The sequence below is a fragment of the Anas platyrhynchos genome, chromosome 20, assembly GCF_047663525.1.
Source record: "Anas platyrhynchos isolate ZD024472 breed Pekin duck chromosome 20, IASCAAS_PekinDuck_T2T, whole genome shotgun sequence".
NCBI lineage: Eukaryota > Metazoa > Chordata > Aves > Anseriformes > Anatidae > Anas > Anas platyrhynchos.
Window position 1 is genome coordinate 3,353,860 of NC_092606.1, and position 17,135 is coordinate 3,370,994.

At 42.6% G+C, this 17,135-nt stretch overlaps 2 protein-coding genes across 6 annotated transcripts; one reads left to right on the plus strand and one right to left on the minus strand.

Moving 5' to 3' along the window:
* Positions 1-504: 504 nt before the first annotated feature.
* On the minus strand, positions 505-4,885 carry PRR11 (proline rich 11). Of its 3 annotated transcripts, none has more exons than XM_027471940.3 (10): positions 4,730-4,885; positions 4,448-4,556; positions 3,859-4,012; positions 3,225-3,347; positions 2,679-2,933; positions 2,442-2,540; positions 1,844-1,953; positions 1,657-1,719; positions 1,473-1,566; positions 505-1,006 (listed from the first exon to the last, which is right to left on the minus strand). In XM_027471940.3, the coding sequence occupies exons 2-10, from the start codon at positions 4,552-4,554 to the stop codon at positions 938-940; spliced, it is 1,074 nt and encodes a 357-aa protein (XP_027327741.3). In that variant the 5' UTR covers positions 4,555-4,556; positions 4,730-4,885; the 3' UTR covers positions 505-937. The 3 variants fall into 3 exon arrangements, with proteins under 3 accessions (XP_027327741.3, XP_071882153.1, XP_027327740.3); XM_072026052.1 differs by having other exon boundaries at positions 1,657-1,716; positions 4,730-4,884; XM_027471939.3 differs by lacking the exon at positions 4,730-4,885 and having other exon boundaries at positions 1,657-1,716; positions 4,448-4,717.
* Positions 4,886-5,244: 359 nt separating this feature from the next.
* Positions 5,245-16,505, plus strand: SKA2 (spindle and kinetochore associated complex subunit 2). 3 transcript variants are annotated; one of them, XM_027471942.3, is made up of 7 exons: positions 5,247-5,395; positions 11,460-11,549; positions 12,305-12,481; positions 13,719-13,805; positions 14,838-14,877; positions 15,270-15,402; positions 16,024-16,505. In XM_027471942.3, the coding sequence occupies exons 1-7, from the start codon at positions 5,363-5,365 to the stop codon at positions 16,148-16,150; spliced, it is 687 nt and encodes a 228-aa protein (XP_027327743.2). In that variant the 5' UTR covers positions 5,247-5,362; the 3' UTR covers positions 16,151-16,505. The 3 variants fall into 3 exon arrangements, with proteins under 3 accessions (XP_027327744.2, XP_027327743.2, XP_038021570.1); XM_038165642.2 differs by lacking the exon at positions 5,247-5,395 and adding an exon at positions 5,902-6,062; XM_027471943.3 differs by lacking the exon at positions 15,270-15,402 and having other exon boundaries at positions 5,245-5,395.
* Positions 16,506-17,135: the final 630 nt, after the last annotated feature.

The following is a 17,135-nucleotide window of genomic DNA, read 5'->3' on the forward strand; positions in this document are numbered from 1 at the left end:
AACTCCCCCCCCCAGTTCCCTCAGCTCCTCCTCAGAGGACTTGTGCTCCAGGACCTTCACCAGCTTTGTAGCCCTTCTCTGGACACGTTTATAGGGTCTCTATGTCCTCCTTGTACAGAGGGGCCCAAAAGTGGACGCAGCACTTGAGGTGCAGCCTCACCAGAGCAGAGTACGAGGGGACAGTCACCTCCCTGGCCCTGCTGACCACACTATTCCTGACACAAGCCAGGATGCTGTTGGATGTGCACAAAGTGGTGGCTCTCTGGAAAGCAGCCTCAAGGTTTGGTGAAGTCAAGTCCTTCTCCTGAGCAGAGGGAAGCTGTGGCACTGGCACAGTGTGTGTCCACCACTAGTGGAGAGCTCATCTCAACGCTCTAGGAGCCATTCCCTTATTGCCTTGAAGCAGCATAGTCGTGTAACACAACAGGTGATCAGACATCAGCCCAGAGTGACACATACAAGTACTTGATACACTCTTAACCATATCATAGAATTGTCTGTGGGAACATGTAGGCTCTCACTTTAATAACACTGCTTAATTGTTTCTTTGAATTTATGTAATTACCATCAAGATCCTTGTTACAAAAATGTAAAAGCAATATTGAATTTCAATAAACAAGCACACATTTACATGACAAGCAGAATCGATGCCAGGAACATTACAGTCCCAGCTTCAGCAGCAGCCAGGTCTCAAAAATCTCAGGAAATTTCATTCTGTTTTTTTTTTTTTTTTCCTTCATTATCAGAGAAGATGGAACCAGTCTGAGACACATCAGAAATATGTCGCCTTTAAAAAAGGCAGATTTCCAATAGTGTTTTCAAAATGCCCCTTTCTCAAATGTACTGCATTTACTTACAGATTCACTGTCTGCGTGACATAAAAATTGGATTCAAGTGGCTTCCTGACCACAAACGAAAAATACACTGTTCCATGAACCTACTTCTGTTCATCAAAGCTGCTTGCAGCACTCAGCCGGGCTGGCGAAGGACTTTTTGGATGAGCCATCTGGTAAAACAAGAACAGGGTCAGATCTTGGAAAACGAACTTAATACTAATTGCTGCTGAGATAAAATATAACGTGATTCTTAACTGACATTTCATAAAAGAAAACAGACACGGCCAATCCTCAAGATGTTATTAACCCTCAGATTTTGTTCTCCAGGAAACTGGAGCTCTGATATTGGAGATAGCACTAAACGCACAAGAACGGCTATCAAAAAAGCATATTTTCTTCTTTGCATGGTCAAATAACCAAGGATGGGCAAAGGTATTTCCATCCTGCAGTTTCCTTACCATTAAAATGGGAATCAGTAGAACAAGCACCCTTATTTGCGGGTACTTGGCACTTTTGGATGAGAATTATGGGGAGATTACCTAACGTATACCAACAGCACTGCATCATAGGAAAAAAGTCAGTATGCAACTGTATGGATTTTAAGGCCAGCTCCTCGTTACAGACACCACAACTTGCCTGAAATTTGCGCCGTAATGCCTGTGTCATTATTGGCGTCAACCCGGTCCCACACTCAATGTTTTCTTTGTTTAGTGGAGTGCCACCCGGACTTCTGAAAAGATTGGAAACAAAGGAAATTAGTTCTCTAGTTAAATTAGTTCTCTAATTTTATTTAGAAAAACAAAACGAGAATGGGACTTACCTTTGTATATTGACCTTCTTAAGATGTTTTCGAAGATCTAACTGATTTTTAGGTGGGGTACTACTGGAAAAAAGTGTTAAAATGGAACATTTTCCACTGTGTAAATAGTGTTCATCATTGTTCTGAACAGAAAAATCTGTTCTGAACAGAAAAATCTAACAACAAAGAAAGGAAGAAAGTGTCTTACGTTAAGGAGTTTGTAATGTGAGCTGACGGCTTGGATTTAGATCTCAGACTAACGCTTTGTAAATCTGAGACTGTAATTAATGCCTTGCGTGTCTTCACTGGTGATCCTGCCTGAAGTTAGAAAATAAATGTTACCACAGATAGACTTCATAAGGCCTCGCTGATCTGAGATCTATTTAATATTGATATTCTGAGAGATTTCTATGCTTAGGGTTTTTATGTTTTTTTGAATCCTGAAGATTTTGATGCATAGGTGATAGGTTTATTTAAAGAAACAAAACTTCTGCAAACAAGATTTTAGATAGGCAAAAGAAGGTGCAAAATATACTGCTAACACAGACATAAAGCTACATGCCCTTAATGTAAAGTTAGACCTGTCCAGCACATCAGCTGACATTAGTCACTTGATTTCTTCATTTCAAATGCCCACATGCAGAATTAGAACGATTCCTTAAACCTGATCACTGAGTTTTTTCAAGAGAAGAATTAATTTATTGAAGAATTCTATGAAGTGCTAAGACAAGCACTGCAGGAAATACACCAATTCCAGTGCAGAGCTGCCCCCAATACACCATTTATCCACATGTCCTCTGGTTTACCTTGTCTGTTCTCAGGTTGCTCTCCGTCTTCTTTAGTTTTACATTCAGGAGATCTTTGAGAGTGATCTGCATTGGCACATCCTTTTTTTGTGACGGCGCCTGAAAATAAAAGGTGGTTGGAAGGGCAGTTAGGATCAGCAAGTGACCCATCCTTCACAATAACGTCTGTTCCTGATGAACTGGGTCCCAAGAACCCAGCCACGAGTGCAGAAACAGAAGAACCTTCTTACTCCCTACCTGAAGTGCTTTAGAGCCGTTGCCCTGTTTGAGGAGGAGAGGTGCTGGAGGCAGTTTTGGTGGGGGCAGCGGTGGTGGTGGTGGTGGTGGAGGTGGAGGAGGAGGGGGCGCAGACACAGGCTGCGGCTGTACTGCAGGAGGTGTGCACAGGGACGACAGCGGGCCCATCTGCGTTTGTGCGGGAGCACCCAGTGTTGTTTTATTGCACTTTTGACAAATAGAATTTTCTGAAGACGAAGTTACAACTCCATTCATCTGAAAACAATATAAATAAATAAGAGAATATTAAATTCACTGATAAAAGTAGGTAGAATTCAAGAAAAAGGAGCTTGTGGCTTCAGCTGATCCAGAGAGATACAGATGCCCTCTTAGGATGTTCACCAGAAAACCAATTCCCTTTAGCCATCAGGTAACTGCAGCTTAGTAATGCTGAATGTGAAGAAGAGGTGAAGCACTCCCCGGTGAGGAGGTCTTGATTTTCTCCTCACTGACCACAGATCCCTACACAAGCCAACGTTACCCTGCCCCACAGGGATTGACACTGACCTGGAGCATTCCCTGTAGTCTGGAAAATTCGGTCTCCAACTTTTCCAGCTGCTCTCTGAATGCGTTTAGCTCCCTTAAGTAGATTTGTGATGGAAATATTGTCTCTTTAACCATCTTAAAACTCTGAGTATAAAAAGAAACAAATATTTTCAGTTATATTTCCAGATACAGAGGCCCAACTACTGATGAAAGTTCTGTCACAGGGTCTTCTCATTGAGGTCAACAGAAAGGCACTGCAGGAAGATACAGTTTCACCAAACAGTTCCTTGGCAGGAACAACTTTCTCAAAAAAGCCTTTTAACTTCATCTAGGAATTCTAAGGTCTAGTTCACATTGGACCTGAAAAGTGAACACAGTCACCTCTGCTATTAAAGAAAGACTGCAACTCCTGACACTGCAAATCCTGCTGATGCTGCCATATACAAACTCCAATTTCACATACATTTTTAATGTTTATAGCAACCTTGGACATTTTCTCATAGTTACTCCTTCAACAATAAACACAATATATATTTAGATGTTTCAACAGACATAATTAAGTTTACAGCCTACTTTTCATATTTGACATATCTTGCATCTGAGTTCTAAGGCTGACCTCACACATTGTCAAAACCCAGAAAAGCAGAAAACTTACCTGCGCAACAGTGTTCTGGCACCAGCAATACCAGAACGACACCGTTGTTGTGAGAGGCTTTACCACGCTTCTTACACTGGGCAAGGCTAATGACCAGCGTGAGGATGGGTGGCTTGGGACAGAGGGTGGGTCCGGCGGAAGGTCACCTGCTGACCTGGGATAGAATAGTTCAGAATGAGGTCATAAATATACTTTTATTATAAATATTTTTAATTCCAGTCTTTGAAAAAGGTAACAGTGAGCAAGATAACAGTGAGTAAAGGATAAGTACTAGCAACAGCAGGTGTCAGTGTAGTAAACACGAGCACAGAGGCCAGGAGAGGCTAGAAAACGCTGAAAAGTGTTCCAGCACTAAATAGATCATAAAAAAAAAATAACTATTTCGAATCTTAACTGCTTCTACACGTTAAAGCTAACGGCAGATGGAGCAGTAGGGGATACACGAGCTGACACAGCCCCACAGCCCAGGCTCTCAGCGGGCTCCAGACGCCGTTCTGTTACCTCAGCTCCGTGTATCAGCACAAGCAAAGAGCGGACGCAGAAATTAAGTTAAAAACCCACAAATTTAGCCAAAAACGGAGCTCCTTACAGCGGCGCAGCACAGCCCGAGCCGCGGGGCCCGGCGGCAGCTCCTTTCCCTGTCAGGCGCCGCTTCGCTCTGGCTCTGGCTTTCCGCCGACGCCTGCACTTGGCCATTCCTGTCAGAAACGGAGAGATTATGGGCAAAACGTGGAAAAAAAACCATGAAATTTGACGTGGGGACGGTAAATTCGCCATATAAGGAGCGAAGGGCAAACACGACGGGGGCCATGGGGGGGACCCCCCCCCCTCCAGTCCCGGTCCCCCCCGGCCCCCCCCGGCCGCCGCTCACCTCACGGCCGGCGCCACCGATTCAAACCGGGCCCCGCGCGGCGCGCAGCCAATGGGAGCGCCGCTCTCAGCCGTCCCCTCCCTTTTCCCCCCACGTAAGCCGCGCGCTGATTGGTCGCTAGGAGGACGCGGGCTCCCTCCCCTCAGCTCGACGGGTGAGGTGAAGGGAGATGGGGCGGGGGGGGGGAATCGCGGGCCTGGCGCTGCTCCGCTCTCGTCATTGGGTGGAAGGGTTTGAGGCTGACCAATCAGAGGAAAGATGGAGGTAGGACGGGCCAATGAGGTGGAAAGGAGGAGGGCAGGAGCACAGCCCTCTGCCAATAGAAGCTCAGCGCTCCCTACGCCAGCCAATCCCCGCCCGCCCCCACTCCACCCCCCCTCCGTCTCGAGGCGCTCTCTCCGCGAACCAATCCCCGCCCGCCGCTCCCCGCGGCGCCCAATCAGCACCCCCGTACCTCCGCCAGGGTTTACATCCCCTCCCGCCCAATAGCGACAACCCTCCCTCAGCGCCCAACCAATGGGAGGCCAGCTCCGACTGACAGCTGCCCAATGGCAACCCCCGTCTCTCCGCGGCCCGCGGCGCGGGGGGCGGGCATCTCCTCCGCCGCCGCCTGAGGAATGTCAACTATTCAACATGGAGACGGCGCTCGCCAGGCTCGAGACCATGGTGAGGCCGGGGCGGGCGGCGGCGGGGCCGGGGGGCGGCGGCCGAGCCCCGGAGCTGCCTCCTGAGGGGGAGAAGGGGGCCGCGGGCCTCGGTTTGTGAGGTGTGGGGGGGTGGTGGGGGGGGCGCGGTCCTCGTAGCGGCCGGGTTGGGTTGGGCCGGGTCGGACCGTTCCATTCCGCTGCCCCCCCCCGGCCACGCGCGCGGAGGGAGGGGGGGCGTGGAGCGGCGCGCTGCTGGGCGAGTCCATTCCTCACAGCGCGGGGGGGGAAAGGAAAGGAGAAAGGAAGCGGAGGGGGGGGGGAACCACACACAGGACTCACACCTGGGCTGGCCCATTGTCCCCGCGGGGGGGGGGCGGGTTGGGATGGGCCATTCCATAACGTGTGTGGGGGGGGAGGGGGGAGTGGAGGTTTCCCGCCCAGCGCTGAGGGGCTGAGGGGAGGCCGCGGGGCCCGGCCGGGAGCGGGACCGGCACCGGGGGAAGGGAGCGGGGGGGGGGGGGGGGAAGGAGCCGCCCGCAGCGCCTCGCCCGGCCGGGACCGGCATTGCCGGGCCGCCCGCCCTCAGCACCGGGCTGCCCGGGGGGCTGCGAGGGGCCCTGGCGGCTCTGGAGCCCCGGGGGACTCCGCGATGTTGCTGAATTGCGGGGCCTCAGCCCGCGCGTGAGGTAATTCTCCAAAACCCGGTGCTCCTTTGTGGTGATTTTTGTTTTTTTTGTTGTTTTTTGAGACTTCCAGGAATCGTTGGAATTCCAAAAATGTCAAAGTTGTGTGGTTTCAAAGGGCTGTTAGGTGCGGTAATTGTCAAACCAGAAAGGGCCTCGGCAGGAGATGTGGGAAAAGACATTATTCGCTGCAGAGACGGTCTAATTTCTACTTATGTGGTTGTTTTTTTGTTTGTTTTTGTTTTGCTTTTGTTTTCCTGCCTTCTGGCAACCTTGGTTTTAATTTAAGAATAAAAAATAAAATAAAAAAGGGTTTATCAGTACACACACCACTAAAGGAGAGGAAAAAAAAATCTAGGAAAATAGAAGGAGAACGCGATGGGGAACATTGCACATCAACACCATCCCTTAACCTGCTGTGTGCAAGGCTCTCACTGATACACAGAGCTGGTGTGCTGCTATCTGCTCACTTTAAACTTTTAGTTTACTTTTTAATGTTCTTCAGTCACTTTTCTCCAGCACATCCCTGAAAGCATCAGCAGCAGCTAAGTAAGGGTGGCCTGAAAAGAAAGAAGGGGCTGAGCATTGTCAGCAGAGGATTCAAACCCTTACCAAGTCCTCAGCTTAATTGCACTTTCAAACCACAATTTTATTGTGAAGTACCCATACTTTTTGAGGTTATTTTTGTTCTCCTGTAGTTACAGACCTGTGGTAATCATACCAAACACGTGCAGTGTTTGATTTCAGTGACACGCTGCACTCTTGTCAAAGCTCTGAAGTTGTTCCTGTGGCAGATTCAAAACCTCAGCCCTGCCCACAGTGTGTGCTTCAGCTCCCTGTGTCTTTTGTTAGTTGCTGCTGTTTTAAAGCCCAGTTTGAGTAATTTCATTTTTCCTTGTAACTTTTTTTTTTCTTTCTGTGTAATTCTGCTTAGAAACACCCAGGCTAGCTGTGTGTTTGTTGTTATTGTAGTAGGTTTTGGTTTTGTTCTTGTCGTTTGTTTGTTTTTCAGTGTTATGGTTTATTTCACTGTTTTAGTGAAAGCCGTGCTTTTAAAGTTGGACTACTAATTCCTCACTTTAGGACATGTAAATAATTAAAGAGGTATTTTGATTAGTTGCCCTTAAAGTTAATGGGGGTGTTTATCTATGGCAGTGGAAGGAGATGGTGATGTGTCACTGTCTGACGATCTACGTTACAAGTACACCAAAAGCATCTTGCACTGACGTGTGGAGACCTCAGTGGGGTCAATTATCTGCACAGATGGCTCATACAAACTTCCAGAGGTTTGGAGATTCTGGCTTGGTCTTTCCCCCTGTCCTGATTATCCAAAACCATCTGGAGAATCCATTTGAAACCCAACTGATTTTTAAATGTACCCCTTAGCCTGACATTTTTCTGTTCGAGTCTTCTGTTAAGTCCTTCCTGCAGAAGGTGGCGTCCCTGGCTGGATCTCTCCCCAGAACACTTGTATTTCCCCCAGAGGTTTTGACATGCATTTCCTGAAAAGTTTCATTTTAGTCTCATGGACCAAGGAATAAATTCTTGTGTAGGAGCTTAAAAACGATGTGAATGAAAATGCCAGGTAGTCTTCAGTTCTCTGAGGGTAGTGCTCAAAGTACAGTAATAAGAAGTGTTGAATGACCCACAACATCTATAAGACGAGCTTCATTAGGAGACAGATTGTAAAGCTGTCTCGTTAGCAATGCTTTCCAGTATGCAATTCAGTGGTGTGCCGCGGAAGAAACTTGAGTTTGGTGGACATTCCTTTAGTAAAACTTGATACCAAATGGATAAAGGGGCAGATGCTGTGAGAGTGCTTCAGTCAGAGCGACTTAGTTAATTCCTGTGACTGTATTTCTGTTGCAATGGACTTCCTCTTTTCTCTGAGCGGTGTCTGTCCAGTGCCCTTTTTATGTTGTACTACTAGTGATCGTACACAAAGCAGTGCAATGTTAAAAGGGCATTGGCCAGCGATGCTATCGGCGTTACTCACCGGGTTACGGAGCCGCAAGTCCTAAGTCGCTGTTATGTCTGAGACCAAAGGTGCTTTGAAAAACAACTTCAAAGTGAGATTGTAAACTTTTTTATTTTTATTTTACTCACTGTCTCCTAGTTGTTTGCCAAGGATAAATGTTAAGTGGTATTTTGTTGAGGGATTTTTGAAACAGCAAAGATCCCATGGCTTGCTGCAGCTGAGCAAACCAAGCTACCAGGACGACTATGAGGAGTTCCCATGACAGTGTTCCCACATCACCCAATTGAGGAATTTAGAAAAATATTGTTGCCAGCAGCTGGCTTCAAGGATGGGATTTACGTGACTGCTAATAACAAAGGGGTTGTTTTCTTGCAGGTGGGGTTGTTTTCTTGCAGTTGTTTGTCTGAGTGCTTTTGGCCAATAATCTTGTGTGAGACACTATCTGCCCCTGTTAAGTTTGCTATAAAAGTCAGGCTGTTCGGGTAATAAAGGGGAGCATGATCTGAACATACTACTGTCTGTCGTGTTTTCGGCCGTTCTTCCTGCAACAGTATTTAATGACAAATCCCATCAACTCTGTGTGTGTGTCCTTCGAAGTAAGTGCCCTGCAAAGAGGAAGGAACACTGTGTAGGATTCTTACAGCCTGCAGGGTTTTCTGCGGTAATGTCCTAAGTTAGCTCAGGTTGTTCTGAGTGCATCAGCCATCAGCCATCTCTCTCCTCCCCGTTCCTCTGTTCCTTGTGTTTTCTTATTAAGAACAGTAATGCTGTCAGACCCGCCCAGTCCTCAGCCTTTGTATATGAAGTTACTGGTTTTATTAAAAAGAGGAACAGCTTTATGGAGATGCATGAAGTACACCCCCAGTTCATGGTCCTCTAACAGGCACGAGGTAACCCCAGTGATAATTTATATCCACGGTGTTTGGAAATGAGGGTGTGTTCACGTGCAGTTTAAAGTGACCGAATAAACTCGTGTGTCCATAAAATGTTCTCTGTAACACAGTTTAAGAGCATCTGTCTGATAGAGGTTTACCATTTCCTCTTGCTATGAGACAAACCTAAAAAGACATAAACTTTGAAATTCAGTTGCTAGTTAAAAGAGCACCAAATAGTGCAAAAATGAATTTCTGATGGATCTGTTGAACATTTTGTTGGGTGTTTTTTTTTTTTTTTTTTTTTTTCCTCTTCTGGTTAGTGGAATGACAGTGATTACGACCAATAATAATGTCTAGAAATGTGAAAGTCCTTGCATGTCTGTATTAGGACTGGGTGAATGTTGCCTTACCAAACGTCTGACCCACAGAAACTGCTGACATATTTTTTCCAATACGTATTTTGAATGTATTGATTACTTGTTTCGAATTCTTGCTGCTAACGAATGCTCTGACTTTATTGCACTACTGTACTTTACAGCTAGCAGTGCAATAGTATTGTCAAAGCATCTGAAAGCAGAGCATGCAGCAATGGCTTGAGAGTTGCCTTACAGTTTCTAACGCTTTCCACTAAGCCTATGAGTAAATTACAACTGTACATCACATAAAGTGCATTTTCTGTGTGACTGTTGTAGAGAATTCATACAAATGGTCCTGACCTATAACGCTAAGGTGAGATTCTTGCAGGTGCATGTTTCCTGAGATACAGCAAGAAATAAATAGTTATAAAATAATACTTTTTTTTTGGTCCTGAATCACAGTAGCAGCATAGTGTTAATGGCTCATTGTTGTCCTGGAAATCTCAAATTATCAGTGTTGAAATATCCATGAAGCTCCGCTCTTGGAATAATTTTAAAAGCCACCCATATTTGTTGTCTGTATTCCCAAGAGTTAGCAGTCAGAGGAAAGAGGTGGAGAAAAGCAGAAAACGATTGTTCTGGCATGCCTGTCCCTAGAAGTGAAAAACAAAAAATATTTGCTAATGGAGGAGCACAGGAATAGTTGATCCCTTAGGAAAAGTCTCTCGTGAACTCCTTAAAAAAAATGTAGTGTATTAACAAGCTTTATCCTTCCTGTTTTATCATGAGTGGTTACTAAAGGCTACCTCCAAAGCACACTGAAGTTTGTGGCTTTAGCTGTAAGCGCTGCTAGTTAATACTTTGGGGGTGCAGTTAACAAACAGCCTTATTTTGATCCTAAAAGTCGCAATGATTACTTCATTGCTAAGCTCAGCATAATTAGTGAAAGCTACTGTGAGCTATGTTGTAAGTATCTTGAACTTGCTTTCATCAGAGTCTCCTCCATGACTGTAAAATCGCCAAATGATTACATTGAGAAAATAATGAGTTTTTCTTGGTTTCTTTTTGTGAACTGGGAAAACTGCCTTTCTTTAGAGGAGAAGTCCTTAATAGGTATTAAAATCGCAGGCTAAAATTAATTAAGTAATAATGCTATCAGCAGACTGTTTTACAGGGCAATTAGATAACTCTCTGGTGGGTTATTTATCCTGAGGAAATAAATGTGATGTCATCAATTTTATTATCTATTATCTATTTATTATCTGCTCTGGCTTACTGGGGAACAATAAAATGTGTAATTGTTACTATAATAATCTGAGAGAATTCATTCCTCATATAATTAATAACAAAATCTCTGATACACTTTGCTCTTCAACACTTACTCATAGTTTCTGCTGGATAAACAGACGAGTATTATGGTTTAGCTAGGAGAATTCGTAATGTTTGAAAAGTACCTAGCCAAGGGAAAGCTTTATAAATTGATGGAATGTATATTAATGTCGGGGAAAAAATCAAACATCTTCTGCAACATGTGAAGATCTGTTGAGAAAAGATGCACTGTTCTTGTGTCTTGCTGTAACTTCGCTCTTTGGAGTACTGCTTACAAACTTGAGAGGTTTGGCACTGAAAGGGCACGTAATGCTGGAATGGGTGGGAACGCTGTCATGCGTTTGGGGAGCTGTAGGAACATGGGAGTAGCGGAAAGATATAAAGCAAATATGGTCTATTTTAGGTTAGATAAATATAAAGAGGCTACGATCAGTAGAAGTGTGTGTATATGCTTGCTTAAATGGCACACGAGAGGAAAATGCTCGTGTCCAGACTTACGTTTGTACCGGGTATGGCAAATGGGGTAATGTCTGCGGCTGAGAGCTTACATGTAAGGTATCGAAGTAATTCTGCAAAGTGGTTTCCTACTGCGTTGCTTTTTATTACCTGGATACTGTATAGCTCTTTGGATGACGGGTTTTAACTTATAAAATTACAGGATTAGAAGTCTCAAAGTTTATTGCTTTATACTTTTCAGGCTAGATGAGTGTCGGCGTAATTGGCAACCATCCTCTAATGGAATAGATTGGAGGAGCAGAGGAGGCATCTGTCTTCTGCTTTCCTGAAATACAGGAAAGGCAAATGGTTGGGGTTTGTCTGCATTTCTTTTTAAATATAATGTGGCTAATCCTAAATATTTTAGTTCCAGAAGGCAGAATCTGATCTGGATTATATTCAACACAGACTGGAGTTTGAAATAATGAAAAGTCTTCCTGATAATCTGTCAGCAGAGGTAGTATTTTCAAATTAAATTAATAACTTTTATTGCATTCTGCGTGAAGTTGGTAATAAATAGGTTTTATTCTTTAATATGGAAACGTGAATGTTCTTTTATTTGATGTTTTTTTATAATAATGTCTTTCTTGCATCATACACCAGGATAACTGACATAATATGAATTTAGTGCAGAAACTGTCAGAAAACCCTACATTCTTGGTATAGTGAAGTTCTCCCATGTTTCACTCTGAGAAATGAGAAGTGTTAACACCTAATTTTCACAGAGAGTATTCTATCTTGGCTATAACTCGTCCTCACTGGGAGACCAAAGATACACTTGCTAGTCAGCAGTGACTAAATACAGAGCTGGGAATGGATGAGAGAAAGATTAAAACAATAAATGGCAGTATGTAGAAGCCTTCATAAATAAGTCCTTGCCTCCATGTGTATTGTGACATAGTGGAAAAATAATCTTTTTATTTAGAAGTCCCTAATTTATTCCAAATCAGAAAAGCTATTAAAATTCACAAACATAATAATGTATTTATTATGGAACCACAGAGTTGTACTGGTTTATTAACACCACCTATCGTTTGTGCACATGAAAAACTAAATGTATGGGTGAAAGATACTCTCAGCTGCACTTTTCATTGTAAAGGGTTGTTTCACGTTATATTCTTGTTTTTCTGACTCCTATGCTTTTAAATCTTATGTGGCAGCATAAATTTTTTCTTCTTGAACAGTTTAAATGTACCTTTAATTTCCACATAGGAAAACCCGGTTACTCTCTTAGAAGAACTCTCGGTGGTGAAATCTCGTTATAAAACATTATGTATGCAGCTGGAAAAAGTTTCCTTAGAGCAGAAGGAATCCATGAACGGCATCCGTGCTGCCCTAGAGAACACAATGAAGATGGTTCAGACACTACAGCAGCACGCTGATCTGCAGGTAGCAGTCTCATTTCAGTAACTTGGCTCTCACGCCTGTAAATGCCCATGCATTTGTGTAACCTCTGTGTAGCTGTGAGTGGTTTCACTGGAAACTCTTAAATGTATAGGCTTGTAGAAAATAAGAAAACAGTTTACCAGAAGAAATGTTTGCAAGATCGAAGCTATTTTTGTAAATCACTAACCTGATTTATCACTTATCAGTTAAACTAGTGGTATTTAGTCTGAATTAAAGCTATGCTGTAAGTGGATAGTATGACGTTTGAATAGTTTCACAGCTGTGTCCCAGTCCTACGACGACTTCTTTTTAAAAGTAGTTACCTTAAAGAAATCAGAAAGACAAAACAATTTTTGAAAAGCTTTTAAGTGACGAATGTTTTTTTCACTGTCTAAAATGCGTAAGCTAAAAATACACTGTAGTGTATGGGTGACAATATAGTTAGCACAAAGAAATGTTTCCTCTCAGTATGATAATGCCTCTGAACTCCCCCCAGCATTTTTGTAAGTGGTCTTCAGACATCGCTGCATTACAATTTTGAAAAGGTTGTGAAAGCATTGCTTTTGTCCCCCTACAAATAAGGTGATTTAGATGAAAAATGTTAACTGATAATGTAGAGGCAGAGATAGGATTGGTGTGACTAAAGCATTCTCCTGGATCTGAGCTCTCCCATCAGCGTTCTGATGACAGTGCCCTGACATTGTGTTTAATCTGTCAACAGATCTAGACAAGGTAGTGGTAAGTCTCTATAGAGAAAACGTACCGTATAATGATTTAAAAGACAGTAATTATTATGTCACAGGAAGAAAAAATATTTTCTTTGTGTTCCAAGGATGCGATGCCAAGAATAATTTACATATAGGATTTTGTTACAGTGGAAGACTGTTGTGTTTCTAAAGTTACATTTAGACTTTTTAGCTAATGTTGTACTTGACTATTTCCTAAAAAAAAAATTGATTAAAATGTTATGGAGAAACTTAACTCTTCAAGTGAAATACTTCTTTATATGAAATAATTCATTTTATTTTCATTGAGCCATTTATACTACAGTGTTAAAGGAACATTGTGATTGGGTTTTCAGAAATACTAAGCTTGTCAACTTGCTTTCATTTAATGCGAAGTAGGAATTTACTGTTAGTTTGCATGTGAAAACAACTACACAAACACTGAGTTCATTTGTAAATATCATCACCCTAGGAACTGGAAGTATCAGAGTTCTTGGTATCTTTTTATTTTCTAGCGCTCACCTCTGTCAGAAGAAGAACAGACTGCAGCACAGCAGTTAACCTGTCAAACTGTTAAAGAAATGGAATCGCTAGTGGAAGAGGTAATTAGGCCACAGAGTGTCAGTATTCCAGAAACCATTAATCCTGAGTAGCTCAACTCAAGTCAGAAGGGCTGTTTCTGTACCTTAATATCTCTCAATTGAATGGAGTTTTTCAGAAGTGAGCTGAAGTTCCTCACAAATCTTTCCAGTTTTACTGTGTACTGATTAAGTTGATGATTTAATTTCCTGTGAAATCTTAAATAAAGTTTGGAATATGACCAGCAATAGTTTAAGTGTATTCTAACTGTAATGTGATAGAACATAAATCTAAATGAATACTTGTTAAAAAGTTGGATATTCTCCCAGAGCTTCTTGAGGCACAGACTCTTAGTATAGTTATCTGCAAAGGTTTGGTCTGGGTCTCATAATAAAAGCAAAATAGTAATCAAAGTGAATAGAGGATAATGGTCTTGATAAATGCTCTGTTTTTGTCTTTCCATTATTCTAAAGCACTTAAGATATAGCTGGTATAAACAGCCCCAGTGCAAAATGTAGCCATATCCCACTGCTGCTGAGGCCAGTTTAATTGGTATTGTTTCCTATGTTGTCAGTGAGTGTGTTTTGAAGATATTCTACAAGTTCTCTGAAAGGCAGAAGGAATGGAAAGCTGCCACAAAGGCCCTGGGATTTTTTGTCAGTGCTGTATTTATTTTCTGGCTGAGGAAATCTGGGTTTAGCTACCTTTTGCTTGTCAGGACTGTCAGCCTCTGAAGGTTGCCTGAGAATAGGAAAGCCATTTTTTTCCTTTGCTGCTTGTGCAGTGCTTTTAACTACATCGGTACTGGAATGCAAAGGAGAAAGCTGAAGAAGTTCATCTGACTTGCATATGAATCTTGCTCCTATCTTCAAACTTATTTTATTTGAAACCAGGATTTGTTTAATGCCTCAGATTCTGCTGTTTACTGCAGTGGTTGCAAGATCCTTGGTTATCCAATGGTAAAATGTAATTGCCAATACAGAAATGAAATTGCAGAACCTGCTTTCTAAACTGAACTCCAAGAAATCCTAACATTATCTCTTGTTTATTTTTAGCCATTTGGTTCAGGATCTGTAGTTCCCAGCTCAGTTGAAGGTAAGTGCAGGAAGAATTTTCCACTGTTTTTTTGCTTGACCCTTAAGTCTGATTCTCCCCACCCCCTACACCTAGCCCCAGTAAGTAACCTTTGGGATTAATACTAATCTCTCCTAAGACTTCCATCTCTAATATTGAACTCTAATAGTTCTCTGCTATTTAAACATATCAAGTTATTACCCAGAATTCAGCAATTAATAACTTAAGCTGTTGTACTTTCTGAAATGGCAGTTATGCCTTCAAATAACTTTACCCCTAGTACAACAGGGGCAAATCTCTCAGTCAGACCATGTAGACCTATTTCAGTGTTTTCTTAAAAAGAAGTTAAAGTACTGTCTTGTCTTTGGCCTGATTTCTGAAAAAACAAATACCTTCTATTTTAATTTTTTTAGAGTCAAAATTCAAACCGTTAACTGAGGAAATGCTTGTGTCCGTACCAAGGAGTATCAGAAGCTCTGTTAAACTAGCAGATGTGAACAACTTGTACAGGGAGCTATTTAACCACTTCATTGTAAATAAGAACAGGTGAGACTTACAGCCACTCATTACTAAGAATTTTGTAAGTTGTAAAGAAATTCACCATTTTCAAATGAAACAAACAGCTAGTTAACCATTTGCTGCTCTGACTTTGCATTTAATTTTGCTCCCTGATGGCCTTCCTGGTTAGGTATATATCCCAAAGCGTTAGGCCATCATACAAAACAGCCTAAATTTCTTCGTAGAAAAGTGGCATTTATAATTGGATAATTTACAATACCGAATGTCAGGTTCTTCAGAAACAGTCTGTTTTTTTCAAAATCCTAATGGTAAACACTGACCCTGAACTCCACCACCACCACCCCTTATCTCTCCCACAAGCCCTGACACCTTCCTGGGATTAGTGCTGCAGATCTCTTGAAGGTGATGGCAAAAATGAGGAAGTTTTAAGCTCGGAAATACTGTCTCTTTAATCCTGAAGCTGGGTTAGGAAGTGATTGTTCTTAGATTAACGCAGCACAGTAAAGTTGATGACAATCTCAATAGTATGAGAATTATGGAACACTTCTTAAAAATCATTCTTTAAACAATACGGGCTTTTTAGCCGTTTTCTGACAGACCTGCTGTTTGATACCCTGTTTTGCTAAACAGTTTGCTCTTGCCTTACAGTGCTGCACTGAGTGTTTCGCAGATGAACAAGATGAATATGAAAGCCACTGACTCAAGAATACGAATCTTAAAAGAACTTGCTATTGTGGAACTTGACAGACAAGGAAATGTTAAATTAGTTGCATAAACAAACGTTCGGTCCGTTCTCATTTGACACACAAGCATCTTCGTCATAGCTCCTGAATTATTAAAAAGCAAGTATTTCTTTGTTGTCCGAGGTACAAAAACACTGTTGGAAAGTTGTTCGTGTATCCATATAGAAATTCTATTTCTAGTACTTAAAAATGGCAGAATGAAAAAATGTTGAGGTTGGTATTTGATCTCGGGTATTTATAGGATTTAGACGATGCATTTTTGAACAGTGTTGTTAACCATGTGACGTTTCCATATTCTTGCTTACATTCCTGACATTCCTGTTTTTAAGGCAAATAACCCAAGCCACTTAATTGTACTTATACTCCTGAATAAATGATGAAAGTCAAGGAGACGGGGCCATAGATTTATTACGCTTCTGTTTAAATGACTCCTGACCCTGAGCCCTGCCCTAACCCCTGAACCTGGCCCCTGACCCCTTTCATTTTCCTTTGATGTGAACTGGCTTTTTACAGTCCAGTAAAACTGCAGCCTCGCAGAATAGCTGAGGTCTGGAGCTGGTCTGGTCCAACGCCCTGCTCACATCAAGGCAGGGCCAGCTGCAGCCGGTTGCTCAGTGCTGGGGCCAGTCCTGGTTTGAAAAACTCTGAGGATGAAAACTGCAGCACCTCTGGCACCATCTTGCAGTGTTTGACCACCCTCACAGGTTGTTTTGTTGTTGTTGTTTTTTTTTGTTATTATCCTCCTTTCTCAAATGAGATTGAAATATCTAAGTTTAATGAAATCTTGTAGATTTTGTGAAATGATGGCCAGCAAAGAAGAGAAGTTTAAATTGGTGCCTACAGGAAGGGGAATGCTCCTTTCTCAATTTGTTGGTGCCGTGGTCAGTCTGTTTGGAGCTTGTCGTGAAGAGGAGCAGGGTCTGTGTTGGGCAAGAGGACCGGGGATACCCTGATCGGATGCTGTTGAGTGCTGTTTTACCTACAAAGCTGCTCTCACTTCACAACTGCTTGAAGCAT